The sequence below is a fragment of the Littorina saxatilis genome, linkage group LG9 (genome assembly GCF_037325665.1).
Source record: "Littorina saxatilis isolate snail1 linkage group LG9, US_GU_Lsax_2.0, whole genome shotgun sequence".
NCBI classification, from domain to species: domain Eukaryota; kingdom Metazoa; phylum Mollusca; class Gastropoda; order Littorinimorpha; family Littorinidae; genus Littorina; species Littorina saxatilis.
Window position 1 is genome coordinate 24938572 of NC_090253.1, and position 19009 is coordinate 24957580.

The 19009-nt window shown below is 41.1% G+C and overlaps 1 protein-coding gene across 3 annotated transcripts in view; it reads right to left on the reverse strand.

Moving 5' to 3' along the window:
- LOC138975685 (dynein light chain Tctex-type protein 2B-like) overlaps positions 1-18654 on the reverse strand; it is a 22412-nt gene extending 3758 nt beyond the window's left edge. Inside the window, exons 1-2 of one of the 3 annotated variants that reach the window (XM_070348423.1) lie at positions 18196-18654; positions 10632-10776 (exon numbers count right to left, since the gene is read on the reverse strand). In XM_070348423.1, the coding sequence (XP_070204524.1) occupies positions 10632-10763 (132 nt within the window). In that variant the 5' untranslated portion in view covers positions 10764-10776; positions 18196-18654. Of the gene's footprint in view, positions 1-3364; positions 4299-10631; positions 10777-11809; positions 11977-18195 lie in introns of those variants that run through there. The other 2 variants (XM_070348424.1, XM_070348422.1) reach the window with 2 other exon arrangements.
- Between the last annotated feature and the right edge of the window lie 355 nt (positions 18655-19009).

Here is a 19009-nt window from a genome sequence, read left to right on the forward strand (position 1 = left end):
ATCAAGTATTAGTGTTTACAGAAAGTCGCTGAAACGAAGCTGCACGTGTTAATGAAAAGACTTGCTTTCAGTTCTCACATGTACTAACTGTCCGCATGTACGTGTTAATTAAAACAAAAATTGTCAGTCCTCACATCCATCTCAACTGTAAGTTTGATCATAACTAAATACATGTAGACGAATTCAGGACATAACTCTTTCTGGATTGTATAGCGTGTGTGAGAGTTGCTTTTCCTTGTTCTGTCTTGCTTGTCCATGAAAACACTCAGGCAAGCTACACGTACCATTGTAGGCTTGCCTCAGTGTTTCCACGGAAACAAGGGAAAGGCAAGTTACACGTACCATTGTAGGCTTGCCTCAGTGTTTCCATGGAAACAAGGGAAAGGCAAGCTACACGTACCATTGTAGGCTTACCTCAGTGTTTCCATGGAAACAAGGGAAAGGCAAGCTACACGTACCATTGTAGGCTTGCCTCAGTGTTTCCATGGAAACAAGGGAAAGCGACTCTTCCACAACACATACAGACTTGTCAGAGTAATTTCCGAACATCGTCTATTGCCTGCATGCCTCTGTTGAATCAACTGTAAATGGTCGTTGCTTAACCTAACCTGAGCATGTTGATGGAGAGATTAGTATTCGTTCTGACAACTATACTTGCACAAACTGTCAATGTTATGAAAAGGGCTCCGTGCCTGTATGGCATCCTGACCTATGTTTAACCTTGAGGAAAATCCGTATTTGCGATACGCAGTATACTTTGGACACCGTTACATTCTCTATACGTGTACGTTCGCGGACTACAATTCAATACCAATAACACTCAAGGCGTCTATTATGATCACAAGGTGAATCTGCCCCGTTTAATCGAAACGGCGAAGTCTTCGGCACTCTGGAGAACAACTGTTCAGCTTGCAAGCAATAGTAATATCCACAGATATAAAATATATCAACCACATTGAATGTAAACAATTCTAAAGACATCAGGGCCCCAGATTAAAGTTCTGAATTCAAGAATCAAACGAACAAGAAGAGTTGGTTATTGGAACGCTTAAAGGCACAGTTCGGATCTCCATCCCATCCCCCCCCTTCCCGTGGACAAATAACAAAAATCAACACACTGACCGCTGTATGTAATGACTACGTTTTTTTATGAATTAATTCGTCCACACACAAAACAAAACAAAACAAAACTTTGCATATATAGAGCACTCAGGCCGCTGATTATGGGGTATTTGTCCAAGTGGAGGGATGGTCTTACCCTATGTTAAAACCAGGGCGGGTATGAGATAGCGAGCATGACTGTTCTCTTTGAAGTGCCTTTTACCATAGACAAAAGAAATAGCAGTCTTTGATGTGGAGAGGCAAAACATTAATAATGCGATTGATGTCTTTGAAGTGGACAGAAACAAAGATCATAATGAAATATTATTAGTTGATTGTCTTTGCACTCCAAAGATAACTACGTCGATGTAGTAGTGCGTGTGTTCTCTACAGTTACACTTGCTTGTCTCTTACTGTGTGAGTGGTCGATAAATAACGATATGATACACTATCAAAAAAACAGAAAGTTTTTTTGTTTTTTTTTGATAGTGTATCATATCGTTATTTATCGACCACTCACACAAAAAACAGAAAGGTATAATAACCACTACGATCGTGGGACAGTCGGGCCGACTTTATTATGGAATAACGCATGCATAACGTATAGTGGCAAAGTTTTATTTTTTGAAAGTTGGATACAACGAGGTGTATTGGTATTAACTGACATTGTACGTTCGGGAGACATATTATCATATCAAGACATATGTGATTTGATTGGATATTCGCCAAACCGAATTCTTGAATATAATGTTGTAAAAGCTGCTGTGTCATTATTTATGAGGAAAAATGTTGTAAATATGACTGATGATGTTTGTATTACCTTACCACTGTTTAACGGCAAAAATGTGTTAAGTGCCAGAGAATATAGGAAAGAGATTATTAATATGAAAACAGATGTACCATGTTCCGGAGGATTTTGGAAGAGAAAGTTTAATGTAGAAATTGATGAACGTTCTTGGATAGTTGCCTATCAGTCAACACAAGAGACTAGATTAAGAGTTTTACACTGGAAAATTATGCACAACATTTATCCGACCAACATTCTCCTGTGTAAAATGAAAGTAACGGAAACTAATAAATGTAATTACTGTTGTGATGTAACTGATTTCATTGAACACTTCTTTTTTGAATGCCCGGTTGTATACAAATTCTGGAAGTTTATTGAAGAATTTATTTTTCGTACTTTAGAAATTAAGATTGTTTTGAAAGTTAGTGATGTTTTATTTGGTATGCATTTTGTAATGGTGAAAAAGGCAACTATGTATAAATTGAACCACATTATCTTAATCGGAAAGATGTGCGTTAGTATATATAAAAAAACAAATTCGTTTTTACCGTTGGAAAGTATTTTTAATAGGCAGTTACAGATAAGAAGCATTTTTGTGTGAGTGTTCGAAGAACAAAACGTTAAAAAAGTTAGCTTGTTGTACTCGATAAGTTGTATTTAATTCATTGTATGAGATATTGTTAATTGTTGTTATTTATTTGAATAAAAAATTTTGAAAAAAAAGCCTGAAAAAAAACCCCCAAAAACAGAAAGGTATGTTGTTGGAACGTTTAATTATTTACAAAACAAAACGTTACGTTCACACCCCTCGAAAGCGGCGTATGGCTGCCTAAATGGCGGGGTAAAAATGGTCATACACGTAAAAACCCACTCGTGCAAAAATATAAGTGAACGTTGGAGTTTCATCTCATGAACGAAGAAGGAAAAGAAGAAGAAGAAGAAGAAGAAGAAGAAGAAGAAGAAGAAGAAGAAGAAGAAGTTATGTTCACAGATATATGTGACCCTCCACCACGAAATGAGTCGCATGTCACCTCGCGCGGTTCTGCGCTAAGCTTAATATAAGTCCGGGGAGTGTCTGGTAACAGTGTGAGGGTCACCTTAGTCACAGGCTTATAACCCAAACAGTTTTCGCTCTTTTCTAAAACGGTTTTCACCACTGGATAAAGCATAACAAACTGTTTAGGAAAATGTACAAATATAAAAATCATGCAAAGGTGACATGCGACTCATTCCGTGGTGGAGGGTCATATATCGACCCAGCGGTCTTGTAAGTGCACAGACAAACACTAATTAGACAACACTTATCTGACAAAATGTTCAGCCGCTTGCAGGGAAGACACAAGCGAGGCAATTGCAATTGTCATTCAAAATATTGCCTCCCTTGTGTCTTTGGAACGTTGGCAGTCTATTTGTTTTTAGATATAATACACTGATCACAACACTGTTCAATTTGTCTGAGTGTAAAATCTTACTTACCCCAGTTGAAAACAGGCGTTGACGCTTAGAAAACATGTTGGCGTTTGGAGAAACTATCTGGACACGTGGCATTGTGATGAGGTCTACGTTCACTTTTATATTAACTTTTCGATCTTTTTTAAAATGACTCTCATCATAAATCAGCCAAGAAATGACTATCATAAACAAATGACTTCCTAAGGCACACAGATTCACCTCAAAATCAGTTCACAAAACACCAGTTTGCAATCTTGATATCACAAAAGTTTCAAGACAAAACTAATTTACAATGCATCGGTTTACAGTCTTAACACAAAGCTCTCACGACAAAAATAGATTACAATGCACCAGTTTACTAGCAATCTTCCACAACCAAAAAAACCACTATGCCTTTGAACTCTTTTTAATTTTTCTTTTCATTTTTTTTGTTTCTCTCACAGCTTAAAGACGATTTACTTCTCGCTTATACAAATGTCAAACTATAACAGTGGTGCACACAAATTCTGTTTTCTTTCAGTTTGAGGTCGCACGCATATATGCTTGCTCGGTTGTCTACACTGGCCTGTCTAATGCGCTCCAAAGACAATGCTGCATAAATCAAACCAAGAGAGGGGTTTAGTGTTTAGCCCAATGTAGGTCTTAGTGGGTGGTATGAGGCATCGTAATTCATCCCGGTACTCATTAGACACATTAAAGTCACGGTAAGTGTTTATCTGAGCTGAGCTATTGTCTTCCATGCGATATGCACCCTTATCGGGAAAGTGAGACGGTCTGGTGACAGTGCTTGCAAATGCCAAGTCTTGAGGCACTGCTTGTCGGACACATATTGGGCTGGCTTGCATAGCGGGTTAGACTGTAACTTAGCCATATAAGTTTAATTACTATCGCGGTCGTTTTGATCTTAGCATTAAAGGCGCAGTTCTTTCCGTGTAAATGATTCGGATCACCGTCCATACCTGGCCAGGCTTTTACATGGGATGAGACAATCCCTCCACTTGGACATATACCAAAAAATGGAATGACCAAAAACATTTGCTTGTAACATCGTTAAAAACCAACAAAGAAATAAAGATTTTCACCAAATACAAAAACTTGACCTTTCAGCTTGCTGGACTTGCGTAGTGACGCTAAGCTAAGCGGTGCGCGGGGCACTGTCCGCCGCATCGGTCAGTTCCAACGGTCCGCAACGAGCCAATCAAAGAAAGGCGCATGCAATCACACACACTGCCCATCGCCACGCTCGCGTGGCGAGAAGCTCTTTTTTTTTTTCGTAACGGACACACTCACAACTGAACTCACTGTTGAACACTCTTTCTTTAACAAGTTTGTAATACAGTTAGACATCTTTCACAGCTCTAATAACAAATGCACCACACATGATAAGCATAACTGCTCACAGAAAGGTATTCAAAAGTGACACACTTCAGAATGCAGTAGTGGCAAACTGAAATTAAATCATCTCAGAATCACACTCTGCAAAGGAAGCAATCAGGATGTTGAACTTTGGTATGTATGCAAAGTGGAGATTTGTTATGATGCCAACTCTTGTTGATTTTTACATTTTGTTGTCAGAAGTATTTTGTTCGTCTGTTCGTCTGGTGCGTGTGGTTTGAATGCCGACCTGACAAATGTCTTTTAAACACACATGCACGGTAACACCTTAGACGCAGACACAGCCAGTTAATATTTACGTGAAGCTACCACCGCTCGGCTTTACACTTACATACCAAGTAAAATCCTGGCCATATGAGAGATATAGTACTCGATCAGCACTGTGTCTTTCATAGCTGTGGTGGTCGTGTTGATCTTGGCGTCTTGGCGCAGAACAAACCTATGCAGTCGTGGTCTTGGCGCAGAACAAACCTATGCAGTCGTGGTCTTGGCGCAGAACAAACCTATGCAGTCGTGGTCTTGGCGCAGAACAAACCTATGCAGTCGTGGTCTTGGCGCAGAACAAACCTATGCAGTCGTGGTCTTGGCGCAGAACAAACCTATGCAGTCGTGGTCTTGGCGCAGAACAAACCTATGCAGTCCTGGTCTCGGCGTGATTAGACTTGTCTTGGTGTATTGTGTAAGACATGGGGGTAATGATCTTGAAGCAGTGCAGTGTGTAAGACATGGGGGTAATGATCTTGAAGCAGTGTATTGTGTAAGACATGGGGGTAATGATCTTGAAGCCGTGTATTGTGTAAGACATGGGGGTAATGATCTTGAAGCAGTGTATTGTGTAAGACATGGGGGTAATGATCTTAAAGCAGTGTATTGTGTAAGACATGGGGGTAATGACATTGAAGCAGTGACATGGGGGTAATGATCTTGAAGCAGTGTATTGTGTAAGACATGGGGGTAATGATCTTGAAGCAGTGTAGTGTGTACAGCATGGAGGTAATGATCTTGAAGCAGTGTAGCGTGTAAGACATGGGGGTAATGATCTTGAAGCAGTGTAGTGTGTAAGACATGGGGGTAATGATCTTGAAGCCGTGTATTGTGTAAGACATGGGGGTATTGATCTTGAAGCAGTGTAGTGTGTAAGACATGGGGGTAATGATCTTGAAGCAGTGTAGTGTGTAAGACATGGGGGTAATGATCCTGAAGCAGTGTATTGTGTAAGACATGGGGGTAATGATCTTGAAGCAGTGTATTGTGTGTGACATGTGGGTAATGATCTTGAAGCAGTGTAGTGTGTAAGACATGGGGGTAATGATCTTGAAGCAGTGTAGTGTGTAAGACATGGGGGTAATGATCTTGAAGCAGTGTAGTGTGTAAGACATGGGGGTAATGATCTTGAAGCAGTGTAGTGTGTAAGACATGGGGGTAATGATCTTGAAGCAGTGTATTGTGTAAGACATGGGGGTAATGATCTTGAAGCAGTGTAGTGTGTATGACATGGGGGTAATGATCTTGAAGCAGTGTAGTGTGTATGACATGGGGTTAATGATCTAGCTGCAGTGTATTGTGTAAGACATGGGGGTAATGATCTTGAAGCAGTGTAATGTGTATGACATGGGGGTAATGATCTTGAAGCAGTGTATTGTGTATGACATTGGGGTAATGATCTTGAAGCAGTGTAGTGTGCATGACATGAGGGTAATGATCTTGAAGCAGTGTATTGTGTATGACATGGGGGTAATGATCTTGAAGCAGTGTATTGTGTATGACATGGGGGTAATGATCTTGAAGTAGTGTATTGTGTATGACATGGGGTTAATGATCTAGCTGCAGTGTATTGTGTAAGACATGGGGGTAATGATCTTGAAGCAGTGTATTGTGTATCACATGGGTGTAATGATCTTGAAGCAGTGTAGTGTGCATGACATGGGGGTAATGACCTTGAAGCAGTGTATTGTGTATGACATGGGGGTAATGACCTTGAAGCAGTGTATTGTGTATGACATGGGGGTAATGACCTTGAAGCAGTGTATTGTGTGTGACATGGGGTTAATGATCTAGCTGCAGTGTATTGTGTAAGACATGGGGGTAATGATCTTGAAGCAGTGTAGTGTGTGTGACATGGGGGTAATGATCTTGAAGCAGTGTATTGTGTATGACATGGGGGTAATGATCTTTAAGCAGTGTATTGTGTATGACATGGGGGTAATGATCTTGAAGCAGTGTATTGTGTATGACATGGGGGTAATGATCTTGAAGCAGTGTATTGTGTATGACATGGGGGTAATGATCTTGAAGCAGTGTAGTGTGTATGACATGGGGGTAATGATCTTGAAGCAGTGTAGTGTGTATGACATGGGGGTAATGATCTTGAAGCAGTGTAGTGTGTATGACATGGGGGTAATGATCTTGAAGCAGTGTATTGTGTATGACATGGGGGGTAATGATCTTGAAGCAATGTATTGTGTGTGACATGGGGGTAATGATCTTGAAGCAGTGTATTGTGTATGACATGGGGGTAATGATCTTGAAGCAGTGTAGTGTGTATGACATGGGGGTAATGATCTTGAAGCAGTGTACTGTGTGTGACATGGAGGTAATGATCTTGAAGCAGTATATTGTGTATGACATGGGGGTAATGATCTTGAAGCAGTGTAGTGTGTATGACATGGGGTAATGATCTTGAAGCAGTGTATTGTGTATGACATGGGGGGGTAATGATCTTGAAGCAGTGTATTGTGTGTGACATGGGGGTAATGATCTTGAAGCAGTGTAGTGTGTATGACATGGGGGTAATGATCTTGAAGCAGTGTAGTGTGTGTGATATGGGGGTAATGATCTAGCTGCAGTGTATTGTGTATGACATGGGGGTAATGATTTTGAAGCGGTGTAGTGTAAAAGTAATCTCCGCGAATCACGTTTGGCATTTTGTTTTCCTACTGACTGAGAGTGGAAACAAAACAAAACAGGCAGTAAGGAGGTTTAGGGAAGTGCGGGGCTGTCTCTGTCTCTGTCTGTCTGCCTGCCTGTATGTCTGTATCGTGATTGTTCTATTGCTTATCAATTAATCAATGTATCAAAGTTAAAAGGAAACTTCTACAGACTTTTTTTTTAACTGATGTTATCGACAAAAGTTCATTAGAATTAAGCTGTACAGCATGTGCTTGATGTCAGCCAAACTGATCACAGTATTACTGAAATGAGAGTGCTAACACGAACGCACTTGACAGTGACGTGAGAAAAGCTGTAGGGCTTTGACTAAAGCACATGCTTTTGTAAGGTAAGAATCAGCGGCATTGTAAGATAAGAATCAGCGGCATTCCTAGACTTGTTTCCTGTTGAACACTACATTCTTCAAATACTATCTCTAATCTAAAATGGTGCTTCATGTCCCACAGGTACATTGCCTATTAGGGAATAGAGAATTGTATACCCCCCCCCCCCCCTACACCTTTGTACTGTCTAGCATTACCCTCCGACAACCTATTTACCCGGCCCCCGACCGCCCCCCCCTCCTCCGCCTTCTCCCGCAGTCGTCTTCAAAGAATGTTCAAATCGTTGGTGTTTACCATCTACCATTTCCCTACCACAACCACTCTTCCACTTCCGGCGACCCCCCCCCCCCCCCCCTCCTCCTCCAGCAGTTCTCTCTAAACTATTTTCACAGCTTTGGTCTGTTCGGATAACAACAGGTTGCTGTATACTATCTAGTATTTCCTTTTACTAACCAAAACTGCTCTACCCGCCCCTCCCCCCCGCCCAACCTCTAAAAGCACTTTTCAAACAATGTTCAAAGCTATGGTCTGTTCGGATAACAACAGGTTGCTGTATACTATCTAGCATTTCCTTTTACTTACCAAAACTGCTCTACCCCCTCCCCCCAACCCCCCCCCCCCCCCCCCGTGCGGTCCCCTTTAAAATCACCCTTGAAACAATGTTCAAAGCTGTGGTCTATCCGGATAACAACAGTTGCTCTACACAATCTAGCATCTCCTTACCAAACTGCTCTACCCCCCGGGCCCCCCTAAAAGCCCCCTTCAAACAATTTTCAGAGATATGGCCAGCTCGGGATAACATTAGTTACTGTGTACTTTCTACCCACTCCCTATCAAAACCACCCCCCCACCCACTCTTCTCAAACAATCCTCTTCAAACAATGTTGCTTGCTTCGGTCTGTTCGGATAACAACAGTTGCTCTGTACACTAGGATACAAAAAAATCGGATAGCGTCTCCTTACTGTTTGGAATCATATGTATGCATTCCGCTCTTGAAAGATCCTTCAGTCGACACACGAGCTAGAAAACGACAGGCAACAGAAAATACTCCATGGTACAGGGACATTGCTCATTTCAGTGGCGGTAGACAACCCACTCATGTGAGGCTAAGTGGTCGGTTATCTCCCCGGAAGAGCACTCTTGCTTTTTGGAGTTGACAAATGATATATCGTCTGCAAACAGTTTTGTGCGTTGTAAACCGTCGACACTTTGTTTAACTCTTTCGTGGAGGGCCTTAAGATGTACAGACCAGACTTTGATGTGCGAGAAATACTGACAGCCATAAGCTTCGTAAAATGAAATGTGACAGATTTGTAGAGAAGTCGGATTTGCAGTTCCACAATAGCTGACATGATAGGCACTCTCCACAAATTTGCGTCCTTATATTTACTTGACTCCTTAGTTAGCATTTTCCACACATGCACATAGTGCGGAAAACATTAACTTAATATCTACATGCTACGGTATATTCCTGGTGCCCACTAGGCAATACATGATTCTGTGCATGTGCCCAAAAGAACCCGATCGTCCAAGATTTATGAGCTGAAAAGACGCCTTCTTTGTGAGTTTTTAATTTGCTCCTGAACTCTCTCTCAAATGACAGCACGGGCTGACCTTGCAGGCACAAGTTAGAGCTGTTCCATTCATTTCAATCTATATAGTAAACTATTTTATGTAAATACTGGGATTGGTTTGTTTAACTCTTATAGGAACGGCCATGAGTGGTATGAATGTGAGAACGAGAACGATTAAAACAACACCCAGACAAATTCTAATCGCATTGTATCTTAATCTGTAATATTCTGTATTCTGTGTCAGGGTTACAGAAACACGAAAATATTCAGCATGCATCCCCTGAAATAGGGGAAAGAAACAACCACACACGTAAAAGTCCATGTGTGGAAAGTTGAGTGCAGCAGAGAGAAATTCAAGTTCCCGGGTTTTAACCCGACTTTAGATGAGATACACATGTGTATGCGTGTTTAGGTGGTATCAGCCATTTGCACTTATGGCAGAATGCCCGAGGTCTTTTACGTGCCACTGTGGTGACACGGGGGTGGGAGATGGATACCGTCTCTGGGTCTGCACATAAAGTTGACCCGTGTCCGTCCCGGCCCGGATTCGAACCAGCGACCTTTCGATCACAAGTCCAGTGCTCTACCACCTGAGCTACCCGGGCCCCCAAAGAGTGCAGCGGAGTACAAGGGGGTCCTTAACGTCCTCACAGGAAATTTTCCTTTTAGTTCATTTGTTTGTTTGTTTGTTTGTTTGTTTGTTTGTTTGCTTAACGCCCAGCCGACCACGAAGGGCCATATCAGGGCGGTGCTGCTTTGACATATAACATGAGCCACACACAAGACAGAAGTCGCAGCACGGGCTTCATGTCTCACCCAGTCACATTATTATGACACCGGACCAACCAGTCCTAGCACTAACCCCATAATGCCAGACGCCAGGCGGAGCAGCCACTAGATTGCCAATTTTAAAGTCTTAGGTATGACCCGGCCGGGGTTCGAACCCACGACCTCCCGATCACGGGGCGGACGCCTTACCACTAGGCCAACCGTGCCGGTTGAGAGTGCAGCAGAAAAAGAACGTTCTTAAATATCCGCCTTGCACTTACCACAGACAACCTTGACTTCGAGGTGCCAGCCTCCCCTGACCCACCTCCACCAGTGGTGGCCTTGAACTTGGGATGGATTTTGTCATGCTGCTTCATGGCCTGCAGCGTCAGCTTGTCTTTAGTGCTAGTCATGGTGGCCGATTACCTGCAATAAGATAAGAAATATATCAACTGTAAGACATAATGTGAATAGAATATTCGTTCCTGTAATAATGCTTCATGCCTCTCTCCAAGGGAACAACTGTGACACTCTCACGCGCACCTCTTTCAACGTTCTTACCTTTCAACAACATGTTGAAAAGATGTGAGGATTCGGAACTTTATTGCAACTCGGCTTATTGCAATGTCATCTCGGCTGTAACATGAGACAATTTCCGATTCTTTGTCTGAGGTTTGCGGCAGGTGTAACCATTCTCTTACCTAATGGTTGTGAAACTAGAGTCCTTTGTGTGGTACTCGTAAACCTGATTCAGTTTTGTCCACACTATTGTCAACACAAGGGCTTGCTTGACAACGCAAAAGTTAAGCAGATGGTCCTCCGGTATTCACTCAGATCTGCCAGTGTCACAGAAATGGGTTGGTTGCTTGGTTGGTTGTTGTTTCTTGTCTCCAGAACCCATGGGGTCATACGAGACCGACTCAGCATCAATCTTCTCTGTTTTGCTCTCGGTCTACTCTTTTAAAACATTAATCACATTTATAGCGTAACAAGGTACAATGTGGAAGGTTCCTAAAACTCAAATTATTTTAAAGTCGGTACTTAAATCGTAAATAATCGCAATCTCTCTCAACATGTTAACATCTTGTGAGTTCGATGGGATACGTCCAGGACACACACTAGGTAACACCGTTCTAACGAGAATACATTCAGGATTATGCTGCCAAAGTTCTATCTATTTCATATTCTACATATTACTGAGTTGTAGCTTCAAGGTTTGAATACTTCAACAGCTTTACGTCTGTTCTTTCTGCAGAACATCGGCGCAGCTGTTCGCTAAAAATAAAGTATTTTAGCTGAGATCAGTCATGACTCATATATCAAACTGCTACGCTAGTTGCCAAGGGCAAGAAGTAACGACAACGATTTCTTAAATTAATAGGTTTGGCTCGGTGACAGTATATATAAAAAAAATAAAAAAAATAAAAAAACAATCAGCCAAAACAATTTAGACACTTACCCTTCTTTAGTTTTACCTGCAACGGAACTCACTGAATCCTTCGGTAATTTAGTGGCTAACTGTCACCGGTTTGACGCGAAGGAAGGACAGGCCATTGTGCTTTAACCTTGCTGGTAGCACGTACGATCAGTTGGGGATATCTATCACACGCATGAATGACAGGAGGCCCGGAATACAGTTCCCGTTGCAAATCCGATTCAGTCGTGCATTGGAAAGTGTGCCATTTCCACGCCGGCATTGAAAACTGATTCGTCCCATTGAAAGGCCGCTTACCTCCAACCTTCTGTCCTTTGTGGTAATGTCAAGAGGTGTTTTTCAGAGGTGCAGACGACACCCAAAAGGAGCTGCAATCGGTTTAAGAAATAAACCAACTGCAAAGGACATATTAACGTCACGATTGGCGCTGTAAATGTTACACAAAGGGACATAACCAGGGTCAACCGGCGGGTTCGCCACCAGCGCTCTGTTGCACTGAAGGCCACAAAAAGATATCGTCCTCTTTTGATCGTATTCAGTAGGTCGGATAAATGACAAACGGTACCTGCCTTCGACATGTTTTCATATTAATTCAAAGCAAAGGCGTTTAGATCGACATTCGAATAGAATGAAAACCGAAAACATTTGTTATCAATGTGGGAACGACGACTTTTAGAGTTCCCAACTGGCACGCAGCTGCAATAAACACTCAAAAGTAGGTTAGACGTTTAACCACTAGTTGCAAAATAATGGCACTGACTTTTTTACTGGAAGATGGGAAGACCACAGTAGCTATAAAGGATGTCTTCGATGCATTGGGGCGGGGATATAGCTCAGTTGGTAGCGCGCTGGATTTGTATTCAGTTGGCCGCTGTCAGCGTGAGTTCGATCCCAGGTTCGGCGGAAATTTATTTCACAGAGTCAACTTTGTGTGCAGACCCTCTTCGGTGTCCGAACCTCCCCCCGTGTACACTACATTGGGTGTGCACGTTAAAGATCCCACGATTGACAAAAGGGTCTTTCCTGGCAAAATTGCTTAGGCACAGTTAATAATTGTCTACCTATACCCGTGTGACTTGGAATAATAGGCCGTGAAAGGTAAATATGCGCCGAAATGGCTGCAATCTACTGGCCGTATAAAATTTCATCTCACACGGCATCACTGCAGAGCGCCTAGAACTGTACCCACGGAATATGCGCGATATAAGCCTCATTGATTGATTGATTGATTGAAGTGTGGGTTACCCATTTAACATTGTACGCTAAGTTTTGCTTAGTGCTTGGGATCTTGGTGTTATGTCTCAGTTAAATGTATGCTTTGTGTGCTTGTTGATTTGTGCTAGTTTATTCTATAATGAATTTGTAAAGCGCCTGGAGCCAATTGATGGGACTCGCGCTATAGAAAAGTTATTTATTATTATTATTTATTATTTAAAAACAATAACCAGAAGCTTTGAGGGAATCCATGCAGTACAATTATTGGAACCTCTCTTTCAGGGAATCCATGCAGTACAATTATTGGAACCTCTCATTGAGGGAATCCATGCAGTACAATTATTGGAACCTTTCTTTGAGGGAATCCATGCAGTACAATTATTGGAACCTCTCTTTGAGGGAATCCATGCAGTACAATTATTGGAACCTCTCTTTGAGGGAATCCATGCAGTACAATTATTGGAACCTCTCTTTGAGGGAATCCATGCAGTATAATTATTGGAACCTCTCTTTGAGGGAATCCATGCAGTATAATTCTTGGAACCTCTCTTTGAGGGAATCCATGCAGTATAATTATTGGAACCTCTATTTGAGGGAATCCATGCAGTATAATTATTGGAACCTCTCTTTGAGGGAATCCATGCAGTATAATTATTGGAACCTCTCTTTGAGGGAATCCATGCAGTACAATTATTGGAACCTCTCTTTGAGGGAATCCATGCAGTACAATTATTGGAACCTCTCTTTGAGGGAATCCATGCAGTACAATTATTGGAACCTCTCTATGAGGGAATCCATGCAGTAAATTATTGGAACCTCTCTTTGAGGGAATCCATGCAGTATAATTATTGGAACCTCTCTTTGAGGGAATCCATGCAGTACAATTATTGGAACCTCTCTTTGAGGGAATCCATGCAGTACAATTATTGGAACCTCTCTTTGAGGGAATCCATGCAGTACAATTATTGGAACCACTCTTTGAGGGAATCCATGCAGTACAATTATTGGAACCTCTCTTTGAAGGAATCCATGCAGTACACTTATTGGAACCTCTCTTTGAGGGAATCCATGCAGTACAATTATTGGAACCTCTCTTTGAGGGAATCCATGCAGTACAATTATTGGAACCTCTCTTTGAGGGAATCCATGCAGTACAGTTATTGGAACCTCTCTTTGAGGGAATCCATGCAGTACAGTTATTGGAACCTCTCTTTGAGGGAATCCATGCAGTACAGTTATTGCATTGGAACCTCTCTTTGAGGGAATCCATTCAGTACAATTATTGGAACCTCTCTTTGAGGATCTCAAAACGTCTGAATAGAATCAGGTCTTATACGAGCAGGAGTCTTAAAATGGAGGTAGGCTTAGATTTACAAATCATCTAAGGCCAACAACAACAAAAATTGTCTGTTTACGGTATCCCGACCGACCCTATTTTTTCGCGCGACCCTAGACTTTTTTTTTGGCATTTGGGGGAAAAAAAACAATTTTGAAAGTCTTTGTTTTTTGGCAAAATAACTTAAAAATATGTTTTTTTGTGGAAAGAAAAAAAAAAGAAAAAAAAGCAAGCCCGACCTACCGACCCTATTTTTTTTGCCTATGTTACCGTAAACAGACTTTTTTTCTTCTTTTTTTTTGGCCTAAAAGAAAATCTGACTTGGGAAGGTCATAAAACGGAGTGTGTTCTAGTACATTGTCAGTTTGACAAGGTACTTAATCTTTTATGGTCAATTCTAAAGTCTTTTATTTAACGCCTTGCCTTTTTGTAATTCATTATGTAGCAAGGAGATCGATGCAAGTTTCCAAAGGCAGTAGTTAATTGTCCAAGCATGCAAAATAGCTCTTAACAAAACAAAAACAAATATTCCAAGCAAATCCTACCTCCTCTATAAACCCGAGCGCACGAAGGGGTAAGAAGGTAAGCACTCAAAAATAATTCAAGTCGTTTTACTTGTTAGATATGTGCCAACAAAGAATTTCATAAAGTCTATGATTCTTTACGGAATCGCCTGTTACGAGCCATTGATTCTGGAGTCCTTTTTTTTTAGCCCACATAAAATAAACATTAATTAAATCATTTAAATCCTTTTTGCTTTAAATGATGATAAAAGAGGAACACGATACACAAATACTTTCTTTATTGACAGTTAAGGCGAACATCCGAGCACCAAAGGAGCTCAAATAAATTGTAGGTTTTTTTTTCGTTTTTTTCTCTCTCTCTCTCTCTCTCTCTCTCTCTCTCTCTCTCTCTCTCTCTCTCTCTCTCTCTCTCTCTCTCTCTCTCTCTCTCTCTCTCTCTCTCTCTCTTTCTTTCTTTCTTTCTTTCTTTCTTCAATTCTTCGATTGTTTCCAAAAAAGGCTTTTATTCGATTTGCTCTATGTAAGTATTGCTATTGTTTCATACACGTAATGGTTTATCGTCATGAAACAGTAGGTGCAGAAAAATGAAAACAACAATTGCAACCTCGGCAGTAAAACTCACTCATTTTCGTAGCTCCCTTTGCAACCATAAGAACACTCTTGTTACATCGCGGTCTACTAGCACTAAAACACAACTTGGCCAACAGTTAACCAAGGTATTCACATTAGGATGAAAACAAACATCGAAGACACAACAATATTATAATAATAATAATAATAATAATACGAATATTTGCAACGCGCACATATCTCACCAACAGGCGACTCAAGGCGCACATACACTCATTCACACACACGGAGACTTAAAGTCACTAACACACACACACCATCAACCATCAAATATATACAGTTTATGTATTATCAACAACTATGTACGACAGTAACTTAGGTAGCAGGGTAATCTTGAACTTTAGTGTGTTAAAATCATAGCTCAGAATTCAGTGTTACTCTTTACTTATTTTTGATACAAGTCCCTGTAAACAAGCCAAAGAACATTTGTCGAATTTAACACACTAAAGTTCAAGATTACCAGTAGCAGCATTGCAAGGAAACGGTAAGACCACAACAACATTCGAATCTTTCAATAAAAAATAAATAGTAGCAAATCAGTATCAGACAGAAAGCGCATTCACAACCGTTGCTTAGTTTATCCGCACAGCTGAGAAACAGTTGATAGATCCATATTTCTTGATCACAATCTTTTTTTTTAAACGCTATGCACCTAATTTCGCTCTATCACGAAATTCCGCGGGAACAATGAATACTTTATTCAAGTGCGTTTGACGAAACAACAATGATTCAACAATATTGCTATTTCATATGTTGCGTGGATTTCCATTGGTCAATTGGGCAACACTGAGCTCATTGTAAAAGTGATATCGACGACATTTCCGTCGATATCAGTTTTGATATCGACGACCTCTTTATTGCTTCCCCACTTCAAAAACAAAAACACCTAAATTTAAAAACAAACAAATATATATGAAAATGTAATGATCCCAGAATTTAGTTGAGCAAGTGACTAAAGACTTTTTGAAAGAAAAGACATTTTTAAATACTGAAAAGTACAAGAAAAAAGTTAACAAAAAGAAATAATAATCAGAGAGAGGGATATGGAACAGCCAAAACTGAGACAAATACTTTTGTAATTTCTTTACAGTAAATACAAAATGTCCAGAGAATTAGCAATATATCTAACATTGACTGACTGTGTGATGATATCTTCTGCTCATTGGTCTGTTTCGACAGTGATATCAAAATCGAGACCGGAGGTCTCGATTTTGATATCACTGTCGAAACAGACCATAGCAGAAGATATCATCACACAGTCCGTCAATATTGGGTAATATCACCAGTTAATATATACAACAGTAACACCCACAATTCTTGCTGAGCTACCAGCAACGGACGGAAATCTCGAGAAAATAACAACACCCCTTTGAGAAAAAGAAAAAGAAAAACCTTCCTGTGCGGTGTGCCAGAAGCAGCCTCAGCAGTCACCCTCACACTAAAAACTCACTCACTTTTCTTGTTCACTTTATATCAGCCAGCCGAGTGAGGTACGCTTGATACATTCAGGATAAAACCGCCGCAATCTACGCACGGCTAACAAAGCCATGCATATCACGGAATTCACGGGACGGTGTTGACAAATAAAAGTGTATGTGAAATCGATAATCTCAGGGCAACACTGCTGTTGTTTGGCGGGGCGTGATGTCAACAAAAAGAACTGCTCCTGGTGGTATAGACCTTGTTCATAGACATCCGTGGTTTAAAGCAACCTTTCGGATATCCGTTCACAAGTTAACGATAACTGGCAGCGGTTGTCATGCAGTGATGTTAACACAACGAACCGCTAATAGGCATCATCCCACGACCTGCCTCTTTGTTTGTTTGTTTGTTTGTTTTTTTGTTTGTCCCAAAATTGATGGAATTGTTGTGCCTGCAGCGTGTTTTTTCGAAAAGTCTTCCAAGTTCTTCCGAAAAACAGTTCCCATTTTCTCTTCCACAATTTACAAGCCACCCCAAACAAACCTTACCTCCCCCCCCCCCCCCCCCCTCCCCCCCCCCCTCCCCCACAGGCCGCTTCTTCGACAAGTTGATTGACTGAATTCAATCACCAGTGTTTATTCTCTGTCACCTTGACTGCTGTCTGCTTGTCAGATCTCCCATTGATTATTCTGCTCGCTCTTTGTTCGGGTCAGTGGTCATCAGAACCGTTACAAATCTCCCTTTAGTTAGTTAGCTGTTGCTTTTTGGGTCCAGCGGACCATAATAGGCCAAATCAGGACCCCACAAATCTCCCTGTATCGAACTGATCAGGCTTCGGCCACAAACGGACTCTTGAAACTGGACACCACAAATGGGATTGTCCACTCGACTGTTCCGCTCCACACTGCGGATATGAATGGCTGAGTAACTCAACGGGAGTGTGTTATGTCGTCTTATTTCTTCTTTTTCCAAACATTTGTATTTGACAAATAATACAAAGACGTACCGAGGCAAAAGCATAACAAGTTGATAAATGATAAAAAGATACAAACTATACAAAGACTGAAGAAAGGCTGAGGTGCCTAAATGAAACTTAAAAAAAATACTCAGTCTCTGTCTCACAACAGTTACGGACAGTAGCAAACAAAGACAAAACAAACAAACAAACAAAAACAAAAAAGCAAAGCCAAAAATAAAAGTCGTAACACAAACCTCACCTGCACACTATTCCACAAAAGAGCATAATAAAACTGAACCTCAAAGAAAAAGAGGTCTTCTCTCACCTGTATTAAGAGTGGTCTCGATACCGGGATACTCCTGCCTGCCTGACTCAACTCTCACCACAGACAAGTCTGCAGAATAATTATTGCTTTCATTTTCCGTGCAAATTAAGTCACCCTGCAATCTGAAAAGAAAACTCAGTAAAATACACCCCGCTCGTCGATTTGATCAGATTCTCTGTGGTCCTGGTTCAAAAGTGCAAAGCTAGTCTTCTAAAGATCAGATAGGCGGGAACAATGAACTCCGATGAAAACAGCTCCGAAAGTCAAAACAGTATGATACCCACTGAAGACAGCAATGCGAACCTGTCTGATAATATAAAGACTCTCTTTTAAACGCAGAACGCTTCAAGTCTTCCTGTCACAGCCAAGCATACGGCACATCTCGTGAAGGTACAGTATTCTGGGTATTAAACGGCTGGAGTCGAAACGTCTGAAGTCTTTAGAAACTGCCTGATACTAAACCTCCGTTAACTACACAGGTAAGGGAGATAATTCGTTGTATGCGATATTTGAGACCAGACAGCAGTGCGCTTTCTACCTGGGTCTATACCCACAGGCACCAGAATCGATTGTGAATTAATATATGCAGTGATGGTACGAGCTGTTTTATTGACCAGTATGACCTAAGAAAAAAGGTATGAGGAATACATTCAATCAAAAAAGCTGCGTCATGAACAGTTTCAATCTGCCATGAACATGTTTCACATGCAATTAAAACATGCAGGGTTGAGATTTTGACGCTTTCTTTTCCGGTATTTTATATGAAAACCGATGATCTACTTGAAATTTAACAGATTAACAGAATGCGTTGTCA